At 40.9% G+C, this 20,633-nt stretch overlaps 1 protein-coding gene across 3 annotated transcripts in view; it reads right to left on the bottom strand.

The window, feature by feature from the left end:
- ap3b1a (adaptor related protein complex 3 subunit beta 1a) overlaps window positions 1-20,633 on the bottom strand; it is a 51,250-nt gene that overhangs the window by 3,066 nt on the left and 27,551 nt on the right. For all 3 annotated transcript variants that reach the window (XM_008325697.2, XM_025061980.1, XM_008325695.3), the window contains exons 20-26: window positions 20,034-20,181; window positions 19,013-19,061; window positions 18,258-18,364; window positions 10,530-10,758; window positions 7,731-7,815; window positions 5,769-5,866; window positions 4,616-4,754 (exon numbers count right to left, since the gene is read on the bottom strand). In XM_008325697.2, coding sequence (XP_008323919.1) covers window positions 4,616-4,754; window positions 5,769-5,866; window positions 7,731-7,815; window positions 10,530-10,758; window positions 18,258-18,364; window positions 19,013-19,061; window positions 20,034-20,181 — 855 coding nt within the window. The remainder of the gene's footprint in view (window positions 1-4,615; window positions 4,755-5,768; window positions 5,867-7,730; window positions 7,816-10,529; window positions 10,759-18,257; window positions 18,365-19,012; window positions 19,062-20,033; window positions 20,182-20,633) is intronic.

The raw sequence follows: 20,633 nt of genomic DNA, 5'->3' as shown, positions 1-20,633 counted from the left end.
AACACAAGCCATTCAAGAAGGAGGATTCATTTCTCTTTCAGAAATACCAACTCCAGGCTCTGCTCTCACTTCCCTAAATTATTCAGGAGACGTGCATCATCCCAGATTACCAGCTGTGGAAATCCAGGACGAGTCCTCTGGGCCGCACTTACATCCAAGACTTTAAACTTTAAAATCTCTCTGTGCTCACGCGTGCTTTTGCGCACACAGTCATGAACATGGATGTTTACTGGTCAGTTTCTCTCTCTCTCCTGGTTTGTTGCCCCCACCGTCAGCAGCTAAAGGTGTCAGTGTTTTCCCTCTGGCTTTGCTAATGGATTTAGGATATAAATCCATCATTTACTCAGCCAGTTAACACTACCCTCAGGCCGCTTTCATTTGGTCTCTGGAGACGATGTTGTGGACCTTTGTTCATGTGATGGAATAAAAGTGAGCACTAAGAAGAAAAACATGTTTTGATTGCCTTTCAGTTTGGAATGCATAATCCCAAACTCAATATATATTGAGTATATATATATATATATATATATATATATACATACATACTCACACATGTATAGATATAAATACATATATATACATTTATACATACATATACACATATATAGATGTATATATATTTTTTTTTTTCAGCTCCTTCAACACAGCCCAGCTGCACAGACTGACTCCAGCTCACGTCCCTGTCCAACACCACATCAGTGCATCTTTAAGGACAAGAAGGGAAAGATTAAGGACACGAAGGCCTTAAATGGGTCATTGGTATTCTCCTGCACTCTTCACATACAGGGCTAAACACTGCATTAATTGCAGCGTATGGAAAGAAAAGCAAAGCATAACCCCTGGACTTAGAGAGAGAGAGAGAGGATTGGCATCGATCGTCAGGGCTGCGGCTAAGCATCACTCTCCAATTATCTGTGATTCTTCTCAGTGCAGAGTCGGTTTGTGCCATCTGCCTCCCCCTCCACGCTGCCACTGCAAACACAAAGTGGGCCTCACACCTTTTCGCGTTTGCCCTCGCACAGAAAAGACACTAAGTGTTTGGATCAGCAACCGGGAATTAAGGAGTGCGTTAGAATCACCTTCAAAAAACAACAACAACAACAACCATGTTTTTACCTACATATAAAGGCTTAGACCAACTGTTTAGGGACCGCTATTGTTCCAGCCTGGTCCTTGGCCAGGTGGACAAGTGGACCACATGTACTTCAACCCACTGGTCAGTGAGGGCAGAGCACAGACTCAGACCAGGCAGATGGCCAAAGCTATTAGCCGCAATTAGAATCAGGAACCCTTCACACCTCCTCAGAGCCGGGCCATACGGGCCGTCCGCAGGACAGCACTCAGAGGACAGACGGACGTGAAAGGCATGAGAGGACACCAGAACAGGAGAAAATGGACAAGATGGGAAGAGGGAGAGTTTAATTTGTGGTTTTCGAGCGAACGCTTTCCCTGTAACCGAGATAAAGATGCAGACGTGAAGGCATGTTACGTCTTCATTGTTGTCTTGAAATAACCCACATTACATCACTTTCACGGTGGATTCCTTATTATGTGAAGATAGATCAGACGCCACAGTCGGCTCTGCTCCATCTGGAACAGACGTTTAATTATTCAGGTTATAAATGAGCCTGAAACGAGGATTCAGCTTCACCTAAAGCAGGAAAATCCACCGTGTTTGAAGAAGCCTAATTTAATTACATTAAAATGTAAAGCAACCAGAAAACACTGCTTATAAATCAAAGGGGTCCAGTCGCCTGCCGCCCCCCACTTTTTTTGTTTGAAAATTAACCAGAGGGATTGGCAATGCATGCAAAATTTGATCAGATTTGCTTTCAAACGGACTGAAAAATAGAGCACATTTATTCTATTCCGCCTGTTTAGACGTAAACAAGAACAGCGTTGTCCACATTTGCTTTCCTGCTTGATTTATTGCCATCCTCCTCTCCCGCAATCAATTCCTGTGTTTTTGTGTCTTCCACCTCCACTCACCCTCCACGCCTGCATGGTGAAAAGCAGTGCTGCACTCTGCTGATAAACAAGGGGAGTGCAAGGGCAGAGCGGGGGCCGGGGGAGGTCCAACACAGGACTGCGGTCTATAACAGCCTTGGGTCGGTACCAGGTGTCAGCAGATACGGTACCGTGTCTTCATCGATGATTTTTAGGCTCTATGTGTACGGACAGACCACAGTGACTGGACACAGACCACCTCTCACATCACTGCTAATGACAAGTGACCCGAACAATCAGCCTTGAGTGGGCGTGTTCACCTGTCTCAGATCAGTCAGCTTCCTCTGTGCACGTGCCCTGTGTTAGTCCAGGTACGTGTGTGTGGACGAGAGAGGAACAAAAAAAACAACAACAACAACAACAAACGCTGTGGTTCAATATTATTACACAGTGCTGAAGGGATGATGTTAATACTCTTCTGGTTGATCAGAGGAATTAGAAACAGCAGCAGTCTGATGAGTAGTTAATGGACTGAGACACTTCTCTGGTTCTGTACATTTAAAACGTTATCCTCTCAGTGTTGTACTGGAAATAAAAAGGTTACTTAGTCTTGGTCCCAACTCAGGCACTACGACAATTTGAATTTGAATTTTCAAAATGATTTAGGTTAATTCAATTTAGATGAGAGTTAGTCCATGCAAATGTCATATTTTTTATGTTTCAGAAAAAATAATTTTAGGACATTCTAACAGGAAACCTTGTTTATTTTATTGAACTTTAGTATTATTTATATTTTGCATTTTTTGTTACTAATTGAAAACAATCCATTTTTTAAATTTTATTATTGTAAAACTTCAATGTGAAATGTTGACAAGTCGTGACAACAATTTTTACTTCACAGCTCAGTCAGTGTAGTTCAGATATAAACGCTTGGTTTTACAGTGTGTCTGGTTTTCACTGACATTCAGAGTGATCTGGTTCTACATCTCTGTAGTAATGAATGTTTATTGGTCACGAACTGACCACCGTTTTTGTTCCTGGCTTCATATTATAATCGATTGCTATGATTGGATCTCTGTTTGGATGTCCCGCCTTCTACCCAACAAACACAGCTCTAATTGGCTCTCGCTCTCATTCGTTCCTCTGGTTCTACTGACAAAAATTAGTGCTGCTTCATCGTCATCATCATCATCATCATGGTTTAGCTCCACATAACTTTATGTTTAGTTTCCTTATAAGAAATTAATATATGTTGATATTTTCACAATGAAAGAAAAAACATCCATAAAACGGCTTCAGTACTTGTACAGTACTAACATATGGTATAATCCTGAATAAACAGTATTTTTTATAACGCTATATTAGTCCACATCTATTGGTGACTCATCATTCAGATTCATTATTCTGAGTTTAAGGTTCAGCATTTTCAGTGTAAATGGGTTTGTTCCTCATAAGGCCAAAACCTAATGCAGGGAAATATCCCAAGGTAGAGTAAAATATATTTCCTTTTTCAAACTGAATTGGTCCAATAATGAACAATCCAATATATTCACTAGCGGCAGCCGTGTGTTGGACAGATGTTTAGAGTCTGAATGACAGTCTTTACAGAGGAAACTTCTTCAATACACTGCTGTCAAATCTGCCAGTCCAATCTGAAAAGGAGAGAGGCTGAGGATTTTTGTCAGCGAGGAACTCCATCATTTCCAATAAAAGGCACAGGAGGCGATACGCAGAAGAGTGCCTTTATTACTAAGAGACCTAAGAGGACAACATTGGGAGAATGTTGTCCTCTTCAGTCATCACAGGAGCAGCAGTGAGATTGATGGCCTGGGGTCTTTTGAGTTATTGGTTATTCTGAATGAACTATGGGCTTATTGGATACCAGCGCCTCCCACTGGCTGACATTGATCTCCACTTACTCTTTCAGCCCACCGTGCCCTTACTGCTGTGGTCTTCCTATTTTTAAACTCTAACTTCCTAAGTGCTGCAGCCTCATACAGCCTCAACTCTGGTCTAAATCTATGAAGAAATCCTCACCAAAAGACATGACGGGACAGACGCGCTGGTGCAGGAGGAAGGAGTGAAAGACAAAGAGGAAGTGAAGCAGCGGTGGGGAGGAGGAGACGGACGGGGGTGAGGAGATGAAGTAAGAGAGAGAGGCAGATCAGGAAACAGGGGAGGAGAGGGAGGTGTAATTATCTATCAGGTGTTCGGGTGTGCGTGACAGAGGAGGAAGCTCATTAGCACACTCTGTGTACACCAATTACACAGGCAGGCGTCTGGGGGCATTCCTCTGGCGTCTCCATGTGAGGGTGAGCAGGGACACATGCACCTTCACTCCCCTGCAGTCACATGTCACATGTGCAGCACTGACCGAAATCCTCATCAGACTCTACCACGAGCTGCAGTCAAGTCAGTGACCTTTAACTGACCACTGTCTGAGGATTAACGACAGTACAGACTCACGTCACACTGTCACAGTGTAGTCCATTTACTTACATCTACCCTGGACACACCCACGCATGGGGTTGAATTGATGAATTCAATAACAACATAATAAAAAAAAAAATCTATTTTCTCATTTCTTCATTCACTGAAGCTGCGTGTAAACAGTATCTGAAGGAGACACGTCGGCATGAAAAACACTCCAGACTTCTGAACGTCTCACCTGTGGATGTTGTCGAGGCCGCAGGACACCACTCCTATATTGGCCACAGACAGGACCTGCTTGTTGACGGCCTGTCTGGAGGTGGTGGCTGTTGCCATGGTGATGGTTTTTGAGGTCTCATTCATACCCAGAAGTTTACCTGAGGAAATGTAGAATTTTGAGGCGAAATGAAAAACAAAAGACAAAGAGGGATCAACTCAAAAAGATTTTAAAAAAAAGAAACCCTGACAAATGGAAGGATTCATCAACACGAAATAATTCCTGGCAAATGCAGCAAAATGTTGGACTGATTCAATCATCTGGTTTTTTTTTTTTGTATAATGGCCAAATGTATTCAGCTCCACAGAGCTGGAAATGGATGAAGATTAATTAGTGCTGAAAAAAAGAATGCACTTAAAAGCACACAGATGGTTTAGATACAGCTCTACAGTGTGTGCCTTCTCAGGTGAGTTAGGAAGAACATTAAGTGCAAACATTGAGCCTAAATGACAAGAGTGAGGAATTATTAACTATTGCTTAAATTTTACTGAAAATAATTTAAATGATTGTCTTTATTTTTTACAATAGTACGTATAAGAAATCAATACTATGTTGTCGGTATTGATCACCTTTGAATAAATCAGTGTTTTATATATGCAGTATTTATACATACTGTATATATTTATTTACATACATAGATATATACATTTATGTGTAAATATGTATATATATATAAACAAACATAAATGCATATAAATACACATACTGTATACACACACACATACATATATACACATATATACATACATATATACATATATATATACACATATACATACATACCGTTATATATATGTATATATACAGTACATACATATATTGTTTGTTGTCAAATCTTAAACCTAATTTAAACGTAAATTTAATGGAACAGACGCATCTTCACATGGAACAGAAGTGACAGAAATAAAATGTCTGATTAAAGATCGTTTAGGAAAACAAAGGTAAACTGCTGTATCAGAGACTGATGTCAGGATAGAAGACTCCAAAACCAATGTAAAAATGCTTTTGTGTTTAATTCTTCTTGTCTTGATGGTGTTACTCTTTCCACAGGACACGACCAGTATCACATCAACATACTGAGGTCAGCTATGATAACACAGGTCTTTGGACTCACCTTGCTCTTTGCAGAAGTCCTGCTCTGTCATGGTACTGGGCATTAACAGCTCACCAACAGCTGGCTGGATGGACACGTTAAACTGGTCTTCCTTTGTGCTTTAATAACAGAAAACACACAGAGTTACTGTAGGACCAAGTAGTTTAATTTAGTATTTGTTCTTTCAGGAGTTTGTTTTTTTAAATTAAGATTGACACATGTCAAAAGTGTGTGAGTTAATTTTGCATTAAACATTTCTCCTGTGACTGCTTGGTGGCTAGCTCTCTGTAAATAGCATTTTGGGCTGGATTGATTCCCTCATCCCAATCAGATTTTCTGATAAGGTTATTGATTGGTTGAGCAGCGGTGCCAATGGCATTCAGCAGGTTAATTTGGGCAGGGGCTGATTACTGCAGGAATAATTGTTATCCCAGAGCACCAGGATCAATCGTGGCTGATTTCTCACCTGGGAGTGCTGGCACAGAGCAGGTTGTAGAGGCAGAGTTAACAAAGAACAAGGGAAATGTGGGGCAGAAGGAAGAGAAAATGCAGAAGAAATTCTCTTTTTAAAAAGTCTCATCGCCCGTCGTGTTTTGTTCTGAACAGAAGTCAGTGTTCTTTTTTTTCTCTTCTAATTCTAATTTGTCTCTGCTGCTGTGAAATGTCAACTCCTTGATTGGGATCAATACATTTTCATGGCTTCTCATCCTAATGTCTTTCCACCAGACCTTTGTGCCAGTTTGACCAAATACCATGTTTGTTTGTTTTCCTTTCCATCTATGGATTTCTACACAGGGAACTTAAACAATGCCTGCAAAACAACCTGCCTTCATGAAATGTCACCAGTGCTGCCAGAGATAAACGCAGCCATTAGCAGCTTTCTTCATTAGCCCAATTAAATGGCCTTCAGGAAATGAACTGACAGAAAGTGTATTCGGAATGGGCTACTGGTGAACAGCTGCATTAAAACCCTATTTGGTAAATTAAATTTCAGTCTAATGGCAAAGCTCTTTTCTTCAGGTGGTAATAACAGGGAGGAGGCCTCGTTCTGCCTTGACTTCTCAACCCATTTTTTAGACTTTCTTGTAATCTTTCACCTGCCTCTTTTACCTGACTTATGCTCCCCTCATTCTACTCCTTGATGACGGAACTAGCTGTACGTGCGCAGACACAAATGGAACCGAGACAGACACAATCACAATTCATTCAGTTTAATTTTTTATTGTAACAACTTGAAAGGCACAGTTGATATATGTGCATGAATATTTATTTGCTTGTGCTGGGCGGAAACTATATCTGACATCGAAAACCTCAGTGGGATGGAGCTTACTGCCAACCACATTTGTAAGAAAAAAATAATATCTGTGACACAAGGTAGATAAAAAAGCATGGAGTAATAATATTTACTGTCCTCCCTTTGACATTGACACATTTAAGTGTTGCACGAAGAGGTGTAATCAAGGTTCATACTCTTGAGTTCCACACTCAGAAGTTTGGATGGGTTTTAAACAGGCGTGGGCAAACTTTTGACTCGCGGGCCACAATCGTCCTAAAATTGAACAGAGGGGCCGGGTCAGGAGCAGATAGATGGAGCGTCCGTGTGAACTAAGATAAATGACATGAAAAGTCATGCATAAAGGCGATATTGCTGAAAAAGCTTTTATCATTTTCTACGGCATCTATTGGAAAAACGTGGGTATTGCAGGGAAAAGGCAGAAGCATAATGATAATATAAATAAATTATATAATTTGGAAAAGTTTGGTGGGCCGGATCAAAAAGCTGAGTGAGCCACATCCGGCCCCCGGGCCTTAGTTTGCCCATGCCTGTCCTAATGTCATGTCATCATCTCTCCTCATTCTTCCTCATCTCACCTCATCTTATTTCAGCCCCGTCTCTTGTCATCTTATAAACTATTATCTCATCAAGTAGTAAACAGATGTACTGTGGGTCTACGAGGACCGGATCAGTGTTGATGGTCTCACCACAACTGGAAGTTGGCGGCCTGCGTTGAGTCGCTGAAGTCAATACCCATGGAAACTGTCACCGAGGCCCCGGGCTCCAGCCGCTCTGTGAAGGTACGGGAAAGATGAGAGAGAAGTGAGTGACAAGGGCACAGTCTGTGTGGAGGAACGGAACAGTGAAGTGAAGGCTGCTGGAGGAGGTGTTGATGGTGGGGGCGGCAGCAGAGTGGAACAGACAGGCATCCACACCACTTGTGTTTTCTACTTCACAAAGCAAGGCCACCGTGTGTGAGAAATCTATCCTTCAACCCTATTCCCCACACCTCCAACCATAAAGGATGAGCATGTTTCCAAAACAACAGGCCTGTCATACAGAGCATCATCATCATCATCATCATCATCATCACAAGAGGGAGAGATTGAGTGGGTGAAGGGTGAGACGAGAAGAGAGTTAAGTTGAACCAAAACTGCTGAGGAGTGAGAGTCTGGACAGCTGGGTTTAAGAGGAGAAGGGGGAGGAAGAAGGGAGTTTCAGGATGAGAAGATTCCAGATGGACAGTAACATCATCCATGCACCCCCCCGCCCCCCCCACCCCTCCAGTTAGTCTGTGCCTCTCTCAGTGGGGTGAGACTGTTGACTCTATAACTGGTTCTACAGCCAGAGCTGAGGCTCCTGAGGAAACCCTTAGATAACAGAACCATCATGGACTCATGGACGCAAACGTCAAAGTTTCTCTAACACCTGTCTTAAAAGAAGACTTAAAAAAATCAACTTAAAGAACCAAATGGATAAGTATAAACAAAGCTGCACTGGGTTTTTTAAATAATAAGTAGTGCAGTAAGTGGAGTATAAAGGCCAAATTAAGAATGTAAAAAAAATATGGAATTAAAGTAGAAACATTACAAGAACAATGCTGTTACATGAAGTCAAAACGTCTTCATATAGAGTTTATAACACATTTGGCTTTTATGTCTTACTTGATGCGTTTTATTTTCAGTGAACCGAACTCTAAACTGCATTTCTTTTTTTTTTAATTACCAAAATAAATACATGGACTTTTGAGAAGTCAGAACTGTTGATTTTTGTCTGATTGTTCTATCCTGAGATACAAAACGATCACATGAAGACATATTATCGAACATTTTCAGTTATGTATCAGGACCTGATAATAATCAGTTATTAACATCTGTTGAAAATCTCACGTCACGTCCCTAACCGAAACAAGTGAGCAAATAAAAATATACATAAAAAAGTAATGACAACATTAGTGACCATTCATGTGAAATCAGGCAGCTTTTAGGTACGACCAGCTCGTAGAGGCTCCGTGGAACATTTTTTTTATATTAAATACAAACACTGCCATGCTTTATTCCTCTCACAAACACACAAAACAACACAATATAAAGCTTTGTCTGTATTCATCTTCTGCAACTTACACAAATCAACTTCAGCCAACCGCTAACACAGGCCGCGCTCAATCGATCCAAATTACCCACTGTTTGGCTGCTTGAGTTCCTTCAATGCCCAATCAATTCTCTGCAATTGACAGTTTTAATGTGCTCCACTGCACACTGCGAGTGTGCATGTGTGTGTGTGCATGAAAAGACAATCTTGAGGGAGAGCTGTTCTCGGTCTTATATCATACACATGCACCGGTCTGACAAGAAATATGGAGATTGTGCAGCGTCTTGGTCCTGATCGATACTAATGAACAGGGATTAGCTGACCAGAGATGGGCTGTTTCCAGGTCTGACAGCCATCACGGTTATAGGTTTCTGATAACGTAATGATCATTTAATATCCTGCTAAAATCATATTATAGGTGCAGCTCTATTTTGAAGAAGTAGCAGCAACATCAGATACTGTTCAAAATCAAAATAAATGTAGTTGTGGACATCAGAGGGGGAAAACGAGGACGGCGTGTCTAAAAGAAATAAAACTGAGATTACGTCGGACTCGACAACACGTTTTACACAGAATGTGGGAGGACGGACCATCGGTTTTCTGTGAAGTCATTGCAGTGTTGGTACATATTTTTTAAAAACTGCAAAAAATGTTTGGAAAACTGGATTAAAGATGCACTACGTCTTTCAGCTGTTTACTTTTTAAAAAATATAGATTTATGTTAATGAAAATTACTGCACTTTCCACCCAACTGGACTGTGAAATGAGACGCATGAGACGCAGTCAGGGAACTAAGGACACCGACCACCAGGGGGCCTGTCAACGGCAGCTTTCCTCTAAGCCAGGTCTTTCAACAACAACTGATGTTGATAAATAAGCTACGAAGTTATTTCTCTGAAATGTAGTAGTTGTTTCAGTGGAAAAAAATGTTTTGACTCTTTTTTTGTTTGTTTGTTATGATTAAAACTATATCTTGTATTGTTGCACACTCAAATCATGGACAAGAATATTATGGTGGTATTAATAGCACCACCTGCAGGGAGGAGGGGGGACTTACATGAGCTACACAATTTCAAAAGAAATAACCAAAAACTACAGGCCACTAATAACTAATTTAACTTCAAAGGAAAAAAAATAATTTGTTTGGAAACATCATTATCACCTTCAGAAAATTAGCAAGTAAAATACTTCTAAAATGTTTATTGACTATTAGTACTTGAGGAAGTACTTAGGAAAATTTCAAAGGAAACCTTTTTTTCTTAGTGATAATAAGAATGTTTTATAATTGTAAACAAAATGTCCTAACATAAAAATGTGATGGAAAAATAAGCAAAAGAATAAATACAGTAAATACATCTTCTTTTATGAAACAACTGCCAAGACACACATTTATACCATGGTACTCTGGTACTCACCGACGGTGTTAAAACAGTGGATGTTCAGGTTAGCTGGGTTTCGACTTCCTATGTGGATCTCCTCCAGGCTGTGATCTGAGCTGTTGGTCAGTATGACCTGCACAGCCACCATACTGGGCTGGTACAGGCACGGCTGCCTCGGGAAGTGATACTTCGCAGAGAGGCCTTTTCCAGTCATGTGGTGAAGCAACTCGTGGGTTTTAATGGGGCCGAAAGACGGTGTGTTGACCTGACAAAGAAAATACAAGGAACGAGTCATAAGAAAGACTCCCGACTGAAGAGTCCAGTTGATCCACTGACCATTAGACTACAAAAATGAACTGAAACCAAGTAAAGGAAGGAAGAACTGGTTCCAAAAAAAAAAACAAAAACATGATATGTATTAGTTAAAAATTGTCATATTTGAAAAGAATACAGTCGACTTTTCTTTCATTAGCCATACCAGCTGAATAAATGAGTCAAACAATACAGACATTTTTAACACAGTTTTTAAAACTGTGAAGCAAGACGATCATTATCTCAGATCTAGATTTTTTCTTTTAATGGTGGCACATTTTAATTTAGAGGTACGGCCTTTGTACTTTTGAAGCAAAACGAACTTTCCTGCAAAACAGTCTCACCACTGTCCGATTTTTTTCTTTATAAAGGATCATTTGATTAAATTAAACAAAATATTTAGTTTCTTCGAAGTAGGAATGGTTTGTAGTGGAACCACTGCAGAAACAGTCCTGAGAGTCAGAGACTAATGTGAGATGACAAACAGTAAAAGCAGAACATTCCCAAAGAGCCCTGCATCCAGGGACACTTTGTGCATTACTGTGCAAATGCATCTGCACAATAGAATAGATTAATTCAAGAAGCTCTTTCCGGCCCCTTCCATCAAACATATAGATGGGATTTGCTGTATCCAATCAGAAGCCAGGATGCAGTGTCTCGCCGTGTGCAGAGCAGGGCTGAAGGTTGGCTGTTAAACCAATACAACCAGCAGCACTCAACCTCCTTTCCTTGTCTCTGTTGTGTAAAGAAGGGCACATTTAAAAATCATCGAAATCAGACGAGCTGGGTCGGAGTGGGCTACACACAGACAGGCTAGGCTAAAATAATCAGCCTCTAATGAATAAAAACACAAGTGCATGCAGAGGCCGAGGCAGCCATTCCAGGTCTTTATGGAGAGGCTTTCTTCCTTTTCAGTCCCGAAAAAGGCGTATAAAGAAGAGAGGAAGAGGTGACATCCCCCCGCCCCCCACCACTCACCCGTCCTACAACGAAATTAACATCTTAGAGGAACCTTGTTTTCACATGGTGTTGTTCTGACTTTAATGCAGGCACCTGTCAACAGTTCAGAGTAGACTGGATCTGCAGATAAGGCTATTTCTGAACCCTGCATGTATTCAGCTGACAGACACAGTAACAGCACTAATGTGTGCAAACAACATAAAGTCCTTAGGAGAAGATCTGTCCATCTGTCTTAGGTGATTAACCCATTCAGGATGCACTATGACTTTAACAGATACTTTGCACCTGAATGCACCCCCGCAAATGTCATGCCATCTTGTAAGCAGAAAAAAACTAAATAAAAAAAAAACTAAAAAAAAAAAATTAACAAACTAAAATTTCTGATGACAAGGATTGAAAAAACGATGCAAGAAAGCACTAACATTTTTTAAAATAAAATGAAAAACAACAATAAAACCACTTGAATGATCAGAGAAGGTGTATGAACTAATTAGGCTAATTGAACGTGACACGCAGAAAGACAGTGAAAACATGCATGAAGCTACAGTCTCTCACTGACATGTGAAATCAGCGCAAAACATATCGTTAGAAGCTGACGCACGACAAAGCTCGCTTGGACTCGGGTGAAAAAAATGTACGAGGCGTTAGACTACTTGTCACAACTGGTTTACAGGATAAATAATCGGTTTGACATCAGTGGAACGCTGCAGAGACAGGGTCCAGTTACTCTCTTTATATTTGGACCATTAAGAGTTAAAAACATTGGACAAGAAAAATGTGGGGAAAAAACACAGATTAAAATCTTTCCTCATGTTTATTCTAAAACTGCTGAACAAGTGAACAGGAAACTTGGTGTTAGATTATATTTTAATTCCCACTTTTATGGAAATGTATTTTATGTAGGCTATTGCTCAAGTCCATTTATATATATATATAAAATATTTTATAGAGAAAGTGTCCCTATTTTATTTTGAAGGCAGAAGAAATAGTATTTATTTTTTATTTATATTTTTAAATATTTTATCTGACCCAATTAGTTGTAAATACTTATCACCACTCCCTAAAACTAGAGAGTGTAACTTTTGTTGATTGATTTGACCTTTCTACACACGCGTTAAACTTTCTCTCCGGTTAACCTTATTAAAATAAATTCAGTTTTTACAGTGCTGCAATAAATCACATCATTAAAGGCTGATCATTTGTTTATAATTTACACCTCAGTTTGCACAGGGAGGTGTTTTTATTATGCCGTTCCCTGCATTTAAATTTCATTACATTAATTCATGTTAATGACTTGCCTTTTTTAAGTGCTTATTCTCTGGCAATGTAGAACAAACTGTTGATGGCGATGTCGCCTGGATTCTAATTCTGTTCTTATTAAGTGGCTGCTTTAGCATCTCTCTGTCGGTACTGGCTGTTCATCAGGTCATTGACCTGGCCTCATCTCACTAATATTTTTATTACTTGTGTGTGTGTGTATGTGCAGATTTGTTTAGAAACAGTGTATTTTGTGAAAACAAATAAAATAGTGTTGATCAATTTACATGTATAACAGAGACGCTGACACTGGAAAACGAACTGCAGCACATGGTTCACTAGCAATTTAAACCATCCAGAGTCTAAAGAATAAATACTTCCTATGGAAAGTGCTTTTGCTGGCCAACTTATTTGTAAAATTAAAAACATCGGAATCTGCAACAAATGCCAACAAATCTTGATTGGAGAAAAGATTTCCAGCAGGTCGTAGACAACAATATCTCCCCAGGGTGGGATCAATACAGTTCAATCTAATCTAATTTAATCCAATTCGATCCAATCCAATCTTTTCTAATCAAATATCTCCTTTCCCTTTTCAACCCTTGTTCTGTTAAAACCATCCATTTTCTATCACTTAATCCTTTTTACAGTCGCCAAGGAGCTGGAGCCAAACCCAGCAGCTAACAGTGAGGGCGAGCTCCAGCCTGGACCCATCCATGCATTCACGTCATGCAGTCCCTTCATATCAGGTCAAACAGTCACAATGGTCTTCAACCTCACTGTGAAATCTGTCTCCTGCATTTAGCAATGTTTTTCACTAGGCATGGCCAGATACTCCAAGTACTGCAACTTGGAGTATCTCCCAATACCGATATTGTTCTGATAAAATTAATTTTGTTTAGCATTTCGGCTTAGTGAAGCGGATTGGACAGGCTATAGTTGTTTTTTCAATGTTTGATGCTGAAATTTTGATCAATATCGAACCGATACCGATGCTGAGTAACGGATCAAACCATCTCTAGTTTTTATCCATGGTCTGTACAATAACAATATTTCTTGTCTCTCTGTGTTAAATCTAGTGAACTCTGACATAGGGGACTTTATTTGTTGAGAACCTCTCCCCTCTTATTCTTCTAAAGGGGAGTCTGTAAAAATGTTACTTGTACGATCTTCAAGGTCAACAAAAAGTCTCAAGACGTACAAACACCAGTCCACCAGTCAACGACCTTGTTCAGCTACATCCGACTGCCTACTGACGTGTCTTCTGCTCAGACCAACCCGGTGTCTGTGAAGGAGGTCAAATAAACATTTGTTGCTGTGCTGTAGCGTCACTGCGCCCTCGCAGTCGCCCGTCACGCTCCTGCCAGCCCGCAAATTTATTGGGCCACTTTTGGAAGTGTCAGAGCCGTCGGTGTCGATAAAGCCGGCCGTAATGTTTGGCACCCCATCACAACGGAGATTTACCTCCCTGACAGACACACCCTACTTCAAGGTCCCGTCTGGAGCCTCGTCCAGGGCAGGTGCCACAGCGTAAGGAGGAAGGTGAGACAAGACAAGGCGTTAAACTGCTTATTATCACCTATTTGACACAGTGGACAGGCTGACACCTATGTCCACACAAGCCCCTCCCGCACCCCCACCCCATCCACCCATTGTTGTCCTGTTATGAAACACAAGCCCATGAAACACCTCAAGTGTAAATAAGAGTACAGGATGGATGTAACCTTGACTCCTCTGCCAGGCTCTCGCTCTCTTTTTTTTTCCCCTCCTCGGCTTTAGCTCCTATTCTACATCCCGGACAGGAAGAAGGAAGGTGACAATGAGGGAGGAAGTTGATTGAGAGGCTCTATTATGTATCAACTTAAAGGAAGCCCTGGTGATGGATGGCACAGACACCAGTCACCTTCAAAGCCAGGACTTCATGTTCCCGACACCCTCTGTGGCAAATGACCTGAAAATCTCGCTGACATATTCAAAAGGTCTGACCGGAGCCTGGCAGCCACGTGCTGTGTGCATAAGCAGGACAATTTAGCAGAAAGGGAAGTGTGAAGTACAGAGATGTATGTAGACATTTATTGAAAATCCATTTCTGGTTTTCAGACGACGTCTGCGTGGAGCGACAGAGACAGGATTTCATTATGCTCTACAAGATTTGTGTGGATTAAAGATACGGGACATGTGTTTGACTTTAGGGCCTAATTGTTCCCTTCAGTCAGAAGATGACAATTAATTGAGGGGACGTCACAAAGACCTTGACAGCAAATTGTATTTAATAAATGTTACTCCAGTCGACTCAAACTGGCTTAATATAACAAGAAGTCTCTCCGGCACATGAGGACGAGCTAAGGTTCGTTTACATTCATTTATGTATAAATCACTCGTTCTTAAAAATGTATTTCAAACATTAATTTTAAAGAACATTTATAATAATAGATGAGTATTATTCAAAAACAGAATTCTCTCTTTTCTTCTGGCTTTACAAGGACTCTGAGTTAACGCGACCATTATTTAGAAAAACTTTAAAACTACTGTATGAAGTCCATTCAGACAAAAGTGTTTTCCATAGTCAAGACACAACTAAAACTGAATTGACCTATATATACATACATACATATATATATATCTTTTAATGTTAATACAATGACTATAATGCCCAGTGTAGCAGTGGTAAGATTCTCTGGTTTGATTCCCTCTCTATCTCAAATATTAACCCAATTAGACTGGATGCATCAACACACATCAACGGTCAGAGTTAAAACTGACCAATGATGAAGGGAAAAGCCCAAAGAAAAAGTTACTGACCTAACCTAAGAACAGACCTAAGGCTACAGGTGAGAAATATTTTCATAGTCTCGTAACAGGAAACGTAGCAGTTAGTTAGTCAGTTAGTCCAAAAGTAAAACTTCTGCAGGACCTTTGACAGGTTAAAACACCTGTGATAGATCTGAACATGAAGCCAAAAAGGCAACTCAAGAAAAGAAATGTTGCATCATTTGAAAGATAAACACATCAGTGAGTGAGGACGGTGCAGCTCTGCTGTGTTGTTTCTCCATTTATTCCTATTTAAAAGACAATCTCTACAGTTTGAGTGGCAGCGACAGGGGTGGAGGGCAGGGGCTGCTCCCTTCCTGCCGCTTTGGGTTCTTCTGCTGAATCATAATTAGACGTGAACCCAGAGCGCCCACTACGGGGGAGGTCAGAAGGCTGAAGCGGGAGATGAGGGGGGAGGAAGGGACTCGCTGGCGCCCGCCTGATGGACACCAAATGAACAAATTATGATGGCCCCCTCTGGGCATGATGGGGTCAAACACCCTGCGCCTGGCCGCTGACAGTTCAATTTCCCCCCAACACAGTCCCATTCGCTGACTGCTAATTATGAATGAAAAGTTATCAGCTTTCGCCAAACCCCACCGTGAACATGGACATCGGGATCGTGGACTGGGAATGGGGGATGGATTTAAGAGGCATTTGTGAGGGATCCTAATGTCAAAATGTTATTAGAGGGAGTCAAAGTATGCCGAAAGTAAGAAAAGGAGGGGGAGATGGAAGAGGAGACGGGTCAGAGACGGTGACCAGGGTTAATCTAAATGCCTTTGATAACCATGCAGTAATTCTCTAAAAGGGCCCGAGCGCTCACCTGAGACAGACTCGCTGCCTCTGTGGGCAGATTGCTCAGAAATAGAAATGACACCGGGGTGTGTGGCTATCTGTGCATCTCCGTGTGTGTGTTGGGGTAGGGTGGAGAATGGGAGGAGGTAGAGGAGGGGCTGTGTGCATTAGAATAAAGGTGAGGTTATTTACCCTTGTCTATGAATCCTGATGCCCATCATGTATTTATGCATAGAATTGACTTTAAATCAGATGTTGAGGCGCAAAAAGTTCCCCGTTCTAATCTGCATTTCTATTTGCTATTACTCCCTGGCCTTCACCTGAGGAGGAGGGGAGTGACTAACAACTAACCTGCACTGCATAAACGCTGGCCAGAGAGCAGCTGTCAATCATACTGAATGACAGGCAGCAGGGAAGAGGGACAGACGCAGAATTTAGAGTCTCCATTGCAGCAGAGCTGGGACAGTGGAGACTCTGCTTTATAATCAACATGCAGCGGAATTTTGATCACTTTCCCAAGGATGTGCAAACTGTGGTTCCAGAAAAGCTGCTACTTGTACATATACAGAAAAGAAAGATGGGAAGTTTAGTACTCTGCCTAAACATTTTTTTAGTTGGAAAGCAAAAAAAAAAAAAGAAGGATTTGTAATGTCACCTACATTTAGGTTCTATAGTGTAGTAATTATGACATCTGCCACGCAAGGAGAAGGTCCTGGGTTCGAGTCCCTGTGAAACCATATAATGAATCCTCCCTGATGTGAGACGCTTTGAATAAAAGCGTCGGCTAAATGTATACATAGTAATAGTCGATGGTACAGGCTTTGTTGCAGCGTACAGTCCGACAAACTCTTATTGCACTTAAGGTAAAAAAAAAAAAAGAAATACACACAATATAACCCCATCTCTAATATTCTAATCATTAACAATAAATATAGAAAAATGCGTAAAACTTAATCCTAAACATTTAACCACATCCCCACTAAAGAACGGAGAAATGGTGTGACTGAAAAAACATGAATATTTTTTAAACGTTTCTCATTTGGAACCCAAGGGGAAACAGCAAAGAGCCAACAGTGAAATAGATAGAGTAACAGCAAAAAGAATGGTCCGGACATTTACCTCCCGAGGGACGACAAGATATAAAATAGACTAAACGCGTGGAGCCGCTCATAAGGCGAGGAGAGAAAGAAGCCGTCACACCGGGAAAGGTCAACCATCAGATATGAACAACACAGAGACACGAGGGACGCCACATCGGACAGAGAGATGGAGGCTGACAGAGCGGGAGAGAGGGAGGAAAGAGAAGGGCAGACTATAGATGACACACAGAAATAGAGTTCAAGCAGTGGAAGAGCCAAAGACGCATGGGTGAGAAAGACAGACTATAAGAGCTACAGGAAACGGGCAGAGCAGTTGCATCATCCTAAATGGCCATAAATATTGGCAGGCAGAAAAGGTCAATAGTTGGTGTCTGAAGCAGAAATTTTCCACCAGGGAGAAGGCCTTGTTTTACCAGCTCCTCTGATGTTCTGTCAGCGTCAGACAGAGTGGAACGATGGACCCTCTACACAAATGGAGGAAATGGCATTTGGTGTGTTTGTATTGCAGACACAGCGGTGCACTAACCTGTATGGTGGGGGAGACGTTGGAGAGGGACAGGCCTTCGAGGTCGGACAGAAGACTGGAGGAGACGAACGCTGACTTTGGTGTGTTGTTTACAGGTGCGGGAGAAACTGAAGAACACAAAGGTAAACAACCAAAGAATCAGGAAAAGCACTGGAGACAGTGGACGTTATTATTTGGACAAAGACACAGCAAAAAAAAAAGATAAAATAAAGTTTGTTTGATCCTTCAACCGATCCTTCGACCGATCGTTTGACCCTTCGACCTGTCTATGAGTGTATAAGAAATATTAAAAATACTAGCAAGAAATTCACTCATTTAAACTAGGGATGGCTGGATACAACTTCTCCATGATATCCTACCAAGGGATGGCTGGATACAACTTCTCCATGTCCGATACCGATATCAAGCCATTACCTTCTTGTTCCTCCAGCATGTCGTTGCTGAGGCGAAAGTGTCTCTGTTTACAGCGTGGACACAAAGTTAAGTTTAAGCATTTGGGGTTAGGTATCGGATCGTACAGGCTACAGTTGTTTTTTCCGCTGTTTGAAATTTTGACCAGTATCGGATTATCGGCATATAAGATCGAGTCATCCTTTTTTTAAACACCTTGAAGACTGTTTAGACTGAAACAGAGGATGCAGTATCGTGACAAAGTACAGGTTATTTTCAAAACAAAGATTTAATTGAATCGTCTCAAAATATTTTGACTTTTTGTTTCAAAAACCTCAAGTTCTGCAAACGTGCCAGTTACTCACAGTCATCTAGATCCAGAAGAGAGACTTCCTTCTTTGACTTCACTCCTTCCTATAAAGACAGACAACAGGGTCAGGTAACAGAGATACAACACAAAGTTGAACATTGTGGTTTCCATGGTAAGAAACGTCTCAATTTTCACCTAAAGTGTGTCAGAAAACCAGGACACATCCATCTAGAAAAAAAAAAAAAAGAAACTGCGGATATTTACGGCATGTTTGAAATTTTCAACAGCCTTTCATGCACAGTATCGTGTCACATCCAATTCACACCACCTCGTGTGACTGAGCCCGGCTTGTCAGGTGTTGACTTGTGGAAATTGCAACACATGCCTCTATCTGGCAGCACAACAGGCCCAATAAAAAGGCATTTATTCATACGAGCACTTTTATCACCGTTTCTTCTAACACACACACACACACCCAACCAACCCCGGGTTCCTTTTACGCCACATAAAGAACCATAAAATTCCACTCTGCATACTCCAGGCTGAGCAGGGTAGGAAAAAAAAAAGAGAAAAGAACGAGAGAGTAAAGAATGAAAAATACATCAAACAATAAAAGTTAGAGGTCGTATCTTCTTAGAACATCTATGATTGATGCTCAGCGGTGGTGATGGAGACGACAAACGTCAGTAAACAGAGGCTTTAAAAAAACAAAGAGCAAGACGGGCATGTAGAGAGTGAGGGCGAGCATGGAACAGAGACAGAGAGACAGCAGGAGAGAGGGAGGGAGAGAGAGAGAGAGAGACAGACAGACATATATACGTATATACTGTATGAACATACAGTATATATATATACACATACATATATACGTATATATTTATTAGATAGATAGATAGATAGATAAAATGTAAAATTTATCAGCAATTCCAATAACAAACTGTAAGCAAAAAACAGTAAAAAGTGTCGGCTGATAAATGTTGCACAGTATTTGGAGCTGACGATGAGAAATGACATGTTCATGCCAGTCCATGTAAACACAGACATTGACCAAACACTGATCAGAACCATCACGTCACCTTAGGTTTGGACTTCACGTCATTTTTCTTCTTCTGCACTGTGGGGGCGTCCGAATCCGAGTCCTCTTCAGAGTCGGACTCTGAGGAAGAGGAGCTTTCCTCTGAGGTGGCGTCAGCTACAGGTCCGTTGCCGTTTTTGTCCGAGTCACTGAAACGCACACGAACAACAAATAATAAAAAGAATGAACAGTTAATATCTATGTAATATGAACAGCATTTAAAAAAAAAGCTATTTTAATACTACTACCTATTACATACAATTTGAAAAATAAAACAATAGATAGCAGCAGATAGATAACTTGCTCATTCCTTCCCTTTTCAATCAAAGCTTGACAATTGCAATTCACAAATGATCAATGGGCTTTTGTTTGGGAAGCTAATTAAATATTGTTATCACTCAGAAAAAAAAAAAGAAAAAAGATTTTCCCCATCTTTCTCCTTTCTCCTTCACTTGCTCCGTCCCTCTTCAATTTGTTCCAATAATGAGTGTTTACTCGGCCTGCCTGGGACTTTCAGCCGTTAAATTAATGAGGGGAATTGTGACGGTAACTGGCTTTTTAACTTGGGCGATGATGAAAAGCCAGTATTAATTTGGCCTAC

This window comes from Cynoglossus semilaevis, chromosome 14, assembly GCF_000523025.1.
Source record: "Cynoglossus semilaevis isolate Cse_v1.0 chromosome 14, Cse_v1.0, whole genome shotgun sequence".
Taxonomy (NCBI): Eukaryota; Metazoa; Chordata; class Actinopteri; order Pleuronectiformes; family Cynoglossidae; genus Cynoglossus; species Cynoglossus semilaevis.
This window is presented reverse-complemented; position numbering and strand designations above follow the sequence as displayed.